This window comes from Rutilus rutilus, assembly GCF_951802725.1.
Source record: "Rutilus rutilus genome assembly, chromosome: 2".
NCBI classification, from domain to species: Eukaryota; Metazoa; Chordata; class Actinopteri; order Cypriniformes; family Leuciscidae; genus Rutilus; species Rutilus rutilus.
This window is the reverse complement of record NC_140210.1, coordinates 47,881,807-47,895,309: the sequence shown is the minus strand read 5'-3', so window position 1 is coordinate 47,895,309 and position 13,503 is coordinate 47,881,807. Positions and strand designations below refer to the sequence as shown.

At 35.9% G+C, this 13,503-nt stretch overlaps 1 protein-coding gene across 1 annotated transcript in view; it reads right to left on the bottom strand.

The window, feature by feature from the left end:
* LOC311283427 (complement C3-like) overlaps positions 1-13,503 on the bottom strand; it is a 114,947-nt gene that overhangs the window by 84,750 nt on the left and 16,694 nt on the right. The window contains exons 6-9 of the mRNA XM_084397795.1: positions 3,487-3,569; positions 3,070-3,157; positions 315-417; positions 62-182 (exon numbers count right to left, since the gene is read on the bottom strand). Coding sequence (XP_084253921.1) covers positions 62-182; positions 315-417; positions 3,070-3,157; positions 3,487-3,569 — 395 coding nt within the window. The remainder of the gene's footprint in view (positions 1-61; positions 183-314; positions 418-3,069; positions 3,158-3,486; positions 3,570-13,503) is intronic.

Sequence of the window (13,503 nt, the reverse complement as noted above, 5' to 3'; positions counted from 1 at the left end):
TCTCATATACAAATATATATGTAAACATGCATACAGATGTACAGTATCTGTTGAGTCTTACCACTTTCTGTTAAAAGACTGACTGAAACATAGATTGATCGTCCAACCAGCTGGTTAATGTCTGGAAAGGTCTTAGTGATCATCTCCCTGCTCAGTTCTGCCTCACCTTCTCCTTCACTAATCTATTCATTTGAGAAAGACAACAGCAGTCAACAAGACGCAGTAAAAAGCATTTTAATATTTTATTCAAGTCACTCTTTAGGTGAAGAGAAATGAGATTGATCTCAGCTTGTAAACTGTTTAATGTCTCTCACCTGAACTCTTTTCAGAGAGGCAGGAATACTTGTTTTCTTCTCACCGTCCATCACACCAAACATCACAAACGCATGTCCTTCCACCTTCTGTCCAAACAGGTACCTATAAAAGCACAATACAATTTCTGCTGTAAAAACTGAACGTGACTCCGACTGTCCCTGATCCACATTCAGTTTCATGACATAGAAAAAAAGTAGCTTGAACATTTTCTGTTCCACTGAAGAAGGAAAGGAGCCATTTTACCATTTAACTTTGATCTGACCAAAAAAATTACTTAGCTGGTGTAACCCAACGATGTCAGATTGATTCAGTCATAAAACCAGTTCATTTAAATACCATGTGATTCACGTTTTAGGATAGGTTTTGGTTGCTCATTGTGCAGTATTTAGTAGTATCAAGCATTGGATTAGATTTTGCAGTTAGCCTGTCAAGCTTGCATCAGTTTATGCTCAGCTGATCCATGTTTCCTATAGGAATATGACTGTCACAGCGGCCAAAAAAGACAAAATATACAATAATTATATGGCCGGATCTGGGTCGAAACAATGTTGCTATGTGGGACATTGCCCAGTCAACACTTTGATCTCACAGTGATGTCACCATGTGGTCACACCGTCAGCAATCTGAGTTCACAGTGATCTAAAAGTGTAACCTCACAGCGCTCTCACTGTGTGCTCAAACTGTGACCACAATACCCACATAGCAACATTGTGTCGGCCCAGATCCGGCCCACATCTGGCACACGTGGAAAGATGATCTGGCCCACATGCAGCGTGGAATTACGGCACTTGGGTGGGCCACTCCTGTTTGCCAAATCTGGGCCACAAGCAGGCCATAGCAATGCCACATGTCAGCCAAGAGCAAAGAAATAAACCAGAACTGGACCTTATCTGAGCCACAAAATCTGTGTATATTAAATATGAAGTCATCTCAGCCTGTTAACAAAAAGAATCACTGAAAGAAAGAAGAGAACAGAAAAAAGAGACGAGCAGAAGCACAAGAACTACAACTGACTTCAGCCACAGCCTCAGATGAAATCAACTGAAGAGAAAAGAAGACATTAAATCTGTGAAGATCTCAGCAGAGGAGGATTAAACAACTCCACAAACAGCATTACCAGCTTCACTTATTACTAACCAGACTGACTTTATTTCTGTCAGAAGTCTACAGAAGTTTTTATTGAGAATTAACAGAGTTTTAACTGTAATGTGTTTCTTTTTTAAGTCAACATAACAGTGATTCATGTTTCCATTAGTTGGGCTCTTAACTCGTATTATATCTTTTATCTTTTTTGGCTGCTGTGACAGTGTGTTTGTCAAACACATTTGCAGCAGCAAAGAAAGCTAAAGTGAAATGAGATCAGGTGATGATGGTTACCTGTTGATGGTTTTATAATCATCATGAAGTAGCCTGTTTCACTGAGGTAATTTGAATCTAACAATTGTGTTGTACCAATAATATATTCTCATTACAAACCCTGTGTTACTGCAGCGTGAGGTCCAACAATATTATAACAATCAATTAGAAGATTTTAACAAACATGAGCATGAAAAATTACTGTTCGATAACAAACACAGACATCAATAATCAACGTATGAATCTCAACAATGGTGACAATCTAAAGTACCTTGCTGCAATGCATGCTGGGTACCATCATTGTACAAAACTCCCAGCATGCATTGCAACATGAATAAATTATGCAGCTGAATTGTCCTATTATTTTAATTCTAAATATGTGCTTTTATTTTTTGCTGTTGTTTTTTTTGTGACATTTAGTAGCTTTTCAGTGATGTTATGAATTAATCTGTTTATCTAAATATATATATATATATATATATATATATATTGTCACCCTTATTGAGATTCATGTGCTGATTTTTGATATCTCTGTGTGTCACGGTGGATTCATTTTTCATGTTCATGTTTGTTAAAATCTTCTAACTGATTGTTATAATATTGTTGGACCTCACGCTGCAGTAACACAGGGTTTGTGATGAGAATATATTATCGGTACAACACAGTTGTTAGATTCAAATTACCTCAGTGAAGCAGTCTATTTCATGATGATTATAAAACCATCAACAGGTAACCATCATCACCTGATCTCGTTTCACTTTAGCTTTCTTTGCTGCTGCTGTAAATGTGTTTGACAAACACACTGTCACAGCTGCCAAAAAAGCCAAAAGATATAATAAGAGTTAAGAGCCCAACTAATGGAAACACTAATCACTGTTATGGTGACTTCAAATGAAACACATTAGAGTTAAACACCTGTTAATTCTCAATAAAAACTTTTGTAGACGTCTGACAGAAATAAAGTCAGTCTGGTTAGTAATAAGTGAAGCTGGTAATGCTGTTTGTGGAGTTGTTTAATGAAGTTGGAGCCTGACATCAAATGTTTAGACGTCAACCTAATTTTCATTTTCAACTAAAATGTTCAAATCCAATAACATTTATAGCTGGGGTGACCTCATATTGTGGCCATAAAATGAGCACACAGCGAGTGCGCTGTGAGGTTACACTTTTAGCTCACTGTGAACTCACATTGTGGTCATATGGAGAGATCACTGTGAGATCAACGTGTTGACTGGGTAATGTTGCTTCTACCACAAAATTCTAACTTTATGATAATTGTCACAGAAGTGGTCCTGAAAGAATTACATACAAATCTATTTTATATCAATATGTTTACACATTATAGATTCATTCATACAGTGAGCCATATATATTATAAGAAAATTTGTGTAGTCTTACTTGGCTTCAATGTCGACTGTCAGGCTCTCGTCACCCACATAGAAGAATGACTTACTGGGTTTTAATTTCACTTCAAATGTTGGAAGCACTATAAACCAAACCAGAGAAAAGACACAAATAAATAAATATTTTTGAAACAACAAAAATTCCAAAGCACTTGCATGGTTAAGCGAAAAGGCCTTTAATAAATTGCTAAATCATAAATTTTTCTTAAAGTGTTTCGTTTTAACACAGCCCTCCTCTGTATCCTCAGGAGTGCCTTGGATTATTTTTTGTAATTTCATTCTCTCATATCCAGTGAGAACCAATGAATACTACACATGAGCTTATACCCCCTTTAGCACACGCAGTTGTCTTGAAAAATATTTTTCATTTGTTATTCATACACAACACACATTTTGTTGACACACTTCTTACCATATTCTTTGACCTCAAAGTCTGCAGTAAACGTCTTCTGAGGAGTGTTTGTGTACCGAGTGACAACCTTCCAGATCCCAGGACTGAAACACAATTTTTATGAAATTAAAACGATCATAACACCATGAACAGGGTGATATTTTTTTTCTTATAAATTGTGACCCGAGCTAGCAAAATGAGTCCGAATGAATACATTTTAAAAAATTAGTTCTTGTTATTTTCACATTTTCCATTAAAGAAAACCCTCAAACTTGAAATCGGACAAATCAATTACTGAGCTACACCGGTTAGAAGTCGATAGAGTCAGCAAAGTCAATGTTGGGGAAAATCGAGTTAAAGTTTTCTGAAGTTTACAAAACAAAATCACCTAGCAACCATACCTTAAAATCTCTGATAATAACATCAACTTAGGCACACACCAAGTCAAAACCAGATATCTATAGACAAGGCTCTATGCTTACATTTCTTTTAGGAAAATTTAGAAACACCTTCTGATCAGTGACAGACATCAGCCTTCCCATTATGAGGCGATATTTGAGTCCTTAAGGCGAGACACGGCAGGCAAAAACATCGTTTTTTTTTTACTGGTCAATTTTGAGATTTGGGGATATTTGTCTTCAATAACATGTCTTCTTTCAGACTTGTGTTGAAAAAAAGTCCGAAATACACATTTAGGTCTTTATTTGATTACACTTTGTCTGTTTGCGTCTGTAGATTTCTCATAAATTCAACAAAAGTTCGCGTTCTTAATCAACGTGCTGCTCCGCGATCTCTGCCGTCAGCCTGTCATCAGAAGCACCGTTAGGAAGCTCTCTCTGTTGTGTACAATCCTGTCGGATCCAAATATGGTCATTTCCTTTCTATCAGCAACCAATCGTGAAAGTAAAAGGGCTGAATGCGCAATCTCATTGGCTGATGAAAAATCTTTAAAGCCCGTTTTCTCAAAATGACTTTTCTCTCATACTCCAAGGACGAAATCTCCACTTCAGTAGCACCTATATACACCAAACTTTCCAGACTTGTACCTAGTTATATTATGAAGACATTTACAGAGGGATTTGTAAATATATTATTCCTAGCCTGATTTATATAACATTTTATTCCAAAAAACATGGCGAAAATAATTTTTTTAAGGCTATTGACAGTATTTTCTGATTTACAGGATAACAAAAGTAGATATCCATAAATCCCTCTGTAATTTTTTTCCCATCTAATATGTAAACACAAGGAAAAAATAATTTTTAACCTGGCTTTATCCAATATTTATCCGAAAATACTGTCAATAGCCTTAAAAAAAATTATTTTCGCCATGTTTTTTGGAATAAAATGTTATATAAATCAGGCTAGGAATAATATATTTACAAATCCCTCTGTAAATGACTTCATAATATAACTAGGTACAAGTCTGGAAAGTTTGGTGTATATAGGTGCTACTGAAGTGGAATTTTCATCCTTGGAGTATGAGAGAAAAGTCATTTTGAGAAAACGGGCTTTAAAGATTTTTCATCAGCCAATGAGATTGCGCATTCAGCCCTTTTACTTTCACGATTGGTTGCTGATAAAAAGGAAATGACCATATTTGGATCCGACAGGATTGTACACAAGAGAGAGAGCTTCCTAACGGTGCTTCTGATGACAGGCTGACGGCAGAGATCGCGGAGCAGTGTATTGATTAAGAACGCGAACTTTTGTTGAATTTATGAGAAATCTACAGACGCAAACAGACAAAGTGTAATAAAATAAAGACCTAAATGTGTATTTCGGACTTTTTTTCAACACAAGTCTGAAAGAACACATGTTATTGAAGACAAATATCCCCAAATCTCAAAATTGACCAGTAAAAAAAACACGATGTTTTTGCCTGCCGTGTCTCGCCTTAAAGGGTAACTAAACCCTAAACCAACTTTTTTTAGTTAATGATCTGTAAGAATGGAGCTTTATTAATGCTGTTCATTGATTCGAGTAACTTTTTTGACATTTGGGTATAAAGTGTTTTAATTCTACAATATATGGTGTAAAAACATCTGAGTGCTGCCCTCTTCAGGTTGAACGGTGGCTACTGCAGTTGAATTTTCCTATTGGATGTTTGCGGTGGTACGCAAATGACATGGTAATGTAATTAAATGGTACATTTACATGGTTTAATTAACCAAATTAAAATGGTACACTTATTATGTAAGTGGTGGCACGTGACGTAAGCAGGTTCCAGCTCACGACACCCTTGGCACGAGCTCACCACGCCCTTGGCAGTATAAAAACCATCTTGTTTCGTCAAAACCACTGTAGCGAGACAAGAGTTGGAATTGCGAGTATTGAAAACGATCAGGATAGAGTATTTTAGCATCTATTTAGCATAGCATTTATATAATTATTTAAATTATTTTGTGTAGCCTAGGTAGTTAATTAGCATAGTTGTTAGTGTAGTATTGTTAGAAGCATAGTTAGTTAGCATAGTATTGCATCAGTTTGGATAGCTTCAAGTTAGTGTAGATTTATCTGTATTTAGTACAGTGGTCAGGATGGTAACACAATAGAGGTGGAAATGGGCTTCTCCACACAGCTCGCGCTGAAAAGCGACGCAGTGCCAAACGCTGCTCCTCCTGCATGGACTCCACCACCGCAGCGGACAATCCAGACAAGTCCTTGATGTGAGTGATCATATATTTTTTAATCCCAATTTATGGTTAGGCTAAAGTTAATCCTCTGGGGTGTGGGGTCGACAAACGCACCGGCGCATTTTGCTGGATTTTTTCACATAAAAATATGCAAAATATGCAAAATATGAATATGCCTACAGAGCATAAGGGCTATTGACACCAACTCGATAAAACTCATCAGATTCATGTGCTTTACGTCGTCTTGCGACCCTTTGAGGAATAATAAGAAAAATAAGAAAAGTCCTCGACTTCAAATGACAGCTCTGTTGCAAAGCTATTTGCGTCAATCTAGATCACAATTTTAGAGTCTGACAGCAGCTGTCAATTAATCCGTCACTGCGGGTCTCAGGTGCACGCCCCCCCCCCGCTCAGCCCCGCCCTCGGTTCATCTCCTCTATCTCCGCTGGGGTCTGCCCACTTTTCCAGCATTTTTCAAATATTGCCAGTGGGTGGAGTCAGGCTCTGACCAGGGGTTTAGTTACCCTTAAAAATGACTTGCCAGCAGGCTTGTGCACAATTCAGAATTGAATTGAGAATGACTCATTAATTCCAATTCAATTCTTGAATTTGAATTGAATTTGAATTGATGTCAAAAACAGGATCTAGAATTACAATTCGAATTTGAATTAAAGGAAGCAGAATTGCAATTCAATAAAAATTCAAAGAAATTCATATACATATTTTAAGTGAATTGTTTAACAATGAAGCTTTACAGTATATATCAGATATGATTGCATTATAAATGATATTAGTTTGAACTACTTGTACAGATTACATTAAAAGGATATGTTTTCCCCCAGCGATGAATGTTAAAAGCAATGTAAAAAAAAAAAAAACGAATTAAACAACATTGAGGGGGTAATTTATTTCAAGAATTTGATCAATATCTATTTTAGAACAAAATGTATTTTTGAGGAAATTTTTTTTGAGGAGTAAATAGTTACGTGAAATGAAATTTCTGTTAATAAATTACAAAATTAATGTAATTGTATTTAGTTGTATTACTGAGGTAAAATGTTTAATTCAATTAGTTACACTCTAAAAAGAGATGTGTTAAAAAACAACACACAGCATGTGTTGATGGTATTTTGACACATGTTGTGTATATTTTTAACACACAATGTGTGTTCAAGTGTAACTCTGGATAGAATAGCACTGGATGGAGGAGAGTTTGTGTTTATGAAAAAAAATTATAGGTATATTTTATATGGTATCCCATAAAATGCTCTAAAATAAATAAAGCAATACATTCAAATAAATAAATTAAATCTTAATTCATGAAAACTTAAAGATTAACGGGTGTTTTTTGGCAGCCAATCACATCATGCCTCTTTTTCAATGTCTTTTTCAAATGCTGCTTTCACGTGTTATTAATAACCAGATTAACTTTATTTCTGTCAGACTCTACAGAAGCTCTTATTGAGAATTAACAGGTTTTGGTGTTGACGATTCATTGAATGTTTCATTTAAAGTCACCAGAATCGTGATTAGTGACAGCTTTATTTGGGCTCTTGACCTTTAACTCTTTAACATTCGTTTTCTGTGATTGCTGTAAATGCGTATTTATTTTAACACATTTGAAACAGCAGAAATAATCATGAGAAAAATATGTTTAGATGATAATATTATCACCATGGATATGTAGTGTTGTTAAGCTCAGCAAGAGTTCAATATTTATAAGATTAATGTAATATTTAAAAGATGACTTTTAAAAGGATTAGCATATTACAATTAGCTTAAAATTAGTTTTTAAATGTACAGTGCATAATGGACTTTACAGTCTATGGTATCAAGCAGACATCAAGAATCAGCACATGAATCTCAACAATGGTGACAAACATAAAGCTTCATGCCGCAATGCATGCTGGGTGCCACCATAGTACAAATCTCATCCATGACTCCCAGCATGCATTGCGGCATGGAGCTTTTTGTTTATCACCATTGTTGAGATTCATAGGCTGATTCTTGATGTCTGTATTTGTCTAGTTTCTGCTGCAGATTAAATTTTTTAGAAAACATTTTTTATTATGATGGATAGCATGATGTAGTGTCACAAGATTGTTATAACTAGCAAAAAAATAAATTAAATGCACACCATCCATATACTCAAAGACTTGATCAGATCAGCACTTGTTGATTATGACATCATCAAGAAACATCTGATCATATTTTCTCTCACCATAACAAATGTATTTTATTATAATACAGTTAAAGCAGCCAGAGAAAAACTAAAAGAAGAGTAAAGGGTCAAGAGCTCAAATAAAGGAGCCATTAATCACGATTCTGGTGACTTCAAATAAAACATTCAATGAAACCTCAACATCTAAACCTCAGTTAATTCTCAATAAGAGCTTGTCTATGTAGATTCATGATGTCTAAACCATCCAAATGTTCAAACAAACTCTTTATTAAACGTCACTGGACTCCATAAACACAAGTTAACAATACGTTTCAGTGTTCATCCAGACACTCAGTTGTAAAAACACAGGCACTCTGGCAAATACACACCGACTACAGTCACATGCAGAGTTGTATAGTCCAGGGGTCAGAAAGTAAAAGTCCTGCCATGTGTTTATTCCACCCATGAACTCAGTCAGCTGATTTCACTAATTAGTTCTCTCCTGCTGAATTAGCAAATCCAGGTAATTGGAACAAAATACTGAGGAGGACTTTTACTTTCTGAACCTGGACTTTACACATCTGCATAGCAATGCCACATGTCAGCCAAGAGCAAAGAAATAAACCAGAACTGGACCTTATCGTAGCCAAAAAAATCTGTGTATATTAAATATGGAGTCATTTCAGCCACAGCCTCAGATGAAATCAAATGAAGACAAGAGACATTAAATCTGTGAAGATCTCAGCAGAGGAGGATTAAACAACTCCACAAACAGCATTACCAGCTTCACTTATTACTAACCAGACTGACTTTATTTCTGTCAGACGTCTACAAAAGTATTTATTGAGAATTAACAGGTGTTTAACTCTAATGTGTTTCATTTGAAGTCACCATAACAGTGATTAGTGTTTCCATTAGTTGGGCTCTTAACTCTTACTATATCTTTTGTCTTTTTTGGCCGCTGTGACAGTGTGTTTGTCAAACACATTTACAGCAGCAAAGAAAGCTAAAGTGAAATGAGATCAGGTGATGATGGTTACCTGGTGATGGTTTTATAACCATCATGAAATAGACTGATTAAGTGATATGTTTGCATTAAGTTTTATGTACAGCATGAGATCCAGCAATATTACAACAATAAGTTAGAAGACTTCAACAACCATGAGCATGCAAAAGTTTGTTTAATATGACACACACAGACATCAACAATCAGCGTATGAATCCCAACAATGGTGACAATCAAAAGTACCTTGCTGCAATGTATGCTGGGTACCAGAGTAGTACAAAACTCCCAGCATGCACTGCAGCATGAATAAATTATGCAGCTGAATTGTCCTATTATTTTGTAATTTATAATTCTAAATATGTACATTTATTTTTTGCTGTTGGTTTTGTTGTGAATTGATCTGTTTATCTAAATATTATTTGTGATTGTCACCATTGTTGAGATTCATACGCTGATTGTTGATATCTGTGTGTGTCAGCGTAGGTAAGATTCTTTTGTTTCATCCTTGTTAAAAGATTTAAACCGATTGATATATTGCTGGAGCTCATGCTAATAACACAAGGTTTGTGACGTGAATATATTAGTGGAACAACATAATTGTTATATTGCATTATAAAAATCTCAGTAAATCAGTCTATTTCATGATGATTATATAACCATCACCAGGTAACCATCATCACCTGATCTCATTTCACTTTAGCTTTCTTTGCTGCTGCAAATGTGTTTGACAAACACACTGTCATAGCAGCCAAAAAAAACCAAAAGATTTAATAAGAGTTAAGAGCCCAACTAATGGAAACACTAATCACTGTTATGGTGACTTCAAATGAAACACATTAGCGTTAAACCTCTGTTAATTCTCAATAAGAACTTCTGTAGACGTGACAGAAATAAAGTCAGTCTGGTTAGTAATAAGTGAAGCTGGTAATGCTGTTTGTGGAGTTGTTAAATCCTCCTCTGCTGAGATCTTCACAGATTTAATGTCTCTTGTCTTGATTTGATTTCATCTAAGATTGTGGCTGAAATGACTCCATATTTAATATACACAGATTTTTTTGGCTACGATAAGGTCCAGTTCTGGTTTATTTCTTTGCTCTTGGCTGACATGTGGCATTGCTATGCAGAGGTGTAAAGTCCAGGTTCAGAAAGTAAAAGTCCTCCTCAGTATTTTGTTCCAATCACCTGGATTTGCTAATTCAGCAGGAGAGAGAACTAATTAGTGAAATCAGCTGACTGAGTTCATGGGTGGAATAAACACATGGCAGGACTTTTACTTTCTGACCCCTGGACTATACAACTCTGGTCACATGTGACACATATCTGACACAAGTTGTGTAACTATAACACATTAGTGTGTAAAAGGTTTCAACACACTCCCTGTGTTAAGAACAATAACAAACTGGTTGAGTTAAAAGTAACACAAAATGTGTTGTCCTTAACTAGACACACAGGTGTGTTAAGATATAACACAGGTTGTGTTGTTTTTAACACATCCGTTTTAAGAGTGTACTAATCAACTTAAAACGAAATTGCTTTGCATTGATGAAGTTATCCAAATAAAGTAATCCAAACCACATTTATAATGGGTAACTAATAACAGTAATAAGCAAAAACATTTCCAAAATAACCTTCCTAACACTGAATGCATGTGAGACTCAACACATTCTTTCTGTTGTGTGACTGAGTGGAATTTCTTTGAATTGCCATGAATTTAATTCCACTTCCTGTCATTCCAATTCAAATTCAATTCAACGTCCTGTGGGGCAGAGTAAATTCAATTCAAATTCAAATTCATGAATTGAATGGAGGCCAATTCTCAAATTCTGAATTTTGCACAAGCCTGCTTGCCAGGGCACCTTTGTAAGGGCATTTTTCTAACCTTATAAAATGTAAAATCTTTTATGTCAAATTCATAAATGTATATTTATAAATTGAGTTAAAATAATAATACACAATCAGGAAGAAGTTACCAATAATGAAATTTGAAAAATTCATCTTTCCACTGAAGAGGTGGCATAGAAGAGTAAAAAGGTGGCATTTAGGTAGGCTATATTTACAGACTGTTTAATGTGGCATTTACATTCATGATAACAATGTTATGAGATTAATGTTTTAAATAGAAGGTTTTGAATATAGAGATATTAAATTATTTAAAGGGCACCTATTATGCGAAATTCACTTTTACATGACGTTTGAACATAAATGTGTGTTTGCAGTGTATGAACACAACCACCCTACTTTATAAAAATCCACAAAGTACACAGCAAAATCCCCAGTGTTAAATTAACACTCCTCGGTGTATGTGTCCAACTACAAACTGTTAAAATGAACACTGAAGCAGTGTTGAAGTTAATGAGATAATTAAGTTTTTAATTAAGTGATGATTGGCCATTAGTGGTGACACCTAATGTTAATACTCAGAATCACTGAAGGAAAGAGAAACAACAGAAAAAAGAGAAACACAAGAACTACTGACTGCGAGCCATTACACATTATTGCACATATTATTTTACCAATTTTACTTTATTTCTGTCATATGTATACTAAAGTTTTATTGAGATTGAACAGAGGTTTAGATAATGATGTTTTATGGAATGGTTTCATTTCTGAAGTATATGCCTGTTTAGACCAGTGGTTTTCAACCTCTCCTGCAGGGACCCCCTGACAGGCCATGTTTCTGTTTTAACCCTGAAATGGCACACCTGATTCAATTAATGAGTAGTTTTTAGAGTAGGAAGAGTAGGAATTAGTCAATTAATCAATTAGTCCACTACTCATTAAGCCTTTAATTAACTGAATCAGGTGTGCCATTTCAGGGTTAAAACAGAAACATGGCCTGTCAGGGGGTCCCTGCAGGAGAGGTTGAAAACCACTGGTTTAGACCATGACTAATTACATGCTTGATTAGTTGATTAAAGTGTACTATATTTGTGTTAAGTACATTACAAAGTGTCTTCAAAACATACAAGCAAAATACCTTCTTATATTTGAGTAAATACAGTGGGGAGAACAAGCATTTGATTCACTGCCGATTTTGCCGATTTTCCCCACTTACAAAGCATTCAGAAGTCTGTAATTTTTATCATAGGTACACTTCAAGTGTGAGTGACGGAATCTAAAACAAAAATCCAGAAAATCACATTGTATGATTTCTAAGTAATTAATTTGCATTTTATTGCATGACATAAGTATTTGATACATCAGAAAAGCAGAACTTAATATTTGGTATAGAAACCTTTGTTTGCAATTACAGAGATCACACGTTTCCTGTAGTTCTTGACGAGGTTTGCACACACTGCAGCAGGGATTTTGGCCCACTCCTCCATACAGACCTTCTCCAGATCCTTCAGGTTTCGGGGCTGTCGCTGGGCAATACGGACTTTCAGCTCCCTCCAAAGATTTTCTATTGGGTTCAGGTCTGGAGACTGGCTAGGCCACTCCAGGACCTTGAGATGCTTCTTACGGAGCCACTCCTTAATTGCCCTGGCTTTGTGTTTCGGGTTGTTGTCATGCTGGAAGACCCAGTCACCACCCTTCAATGCTCTTACTGAGGGAAGGAGGTTGTTGGCCAAGATCTTGCGATACATGGCCCCATCCATTCTCCACAGCAAAAACTACAGTGTTAAATGAACTCTCCCAGGAGTTTATATGGCTCCAGACTCAAGAGTGTTAAAGTGTTAAAATATGAGTGTTAAATTAACACTCAAGAGTGTTAAAGTTAATGAGCTCATTAAGTGATTCATTGAGTGATGATTGACCATTATTGAAGACACCTGATGTTAACAAGCAGAATCACTGAAGAAGAAAATCTCATGTTTTAAAGGGGTGATGAACTGAGAAATCAAAATTTACTTGAGCTTTTGACATATAAGAGATCATCATACTATAATAATATCCTGTAAGTTTCAGAACTGAAAACTACCTTGTTAGTCCAATAAAAGCTTTTATAGACATCAGGCTCAGCAAACGACTCGTTTTTCAAAGTGGGGAACTATGACGTCAAAGAGGATAAAACACCGCCTCCACCAAAGAAGATCAACGCCTACTTCAACACGGCCTGTTTAGCCCCGCCCACTGATTCGCCCAAACATGCTAAATAACATAGGACGACATGATGATTGCTTACCGGATCGAGCTACTTCCAAGCAATAAACCAATAAACATGCTGTTTACTAAATATTGTGCAGTGCCTGGTTGTGGAAGAAGACAGTCTGCATAAGCTTCCTTCGGATTCC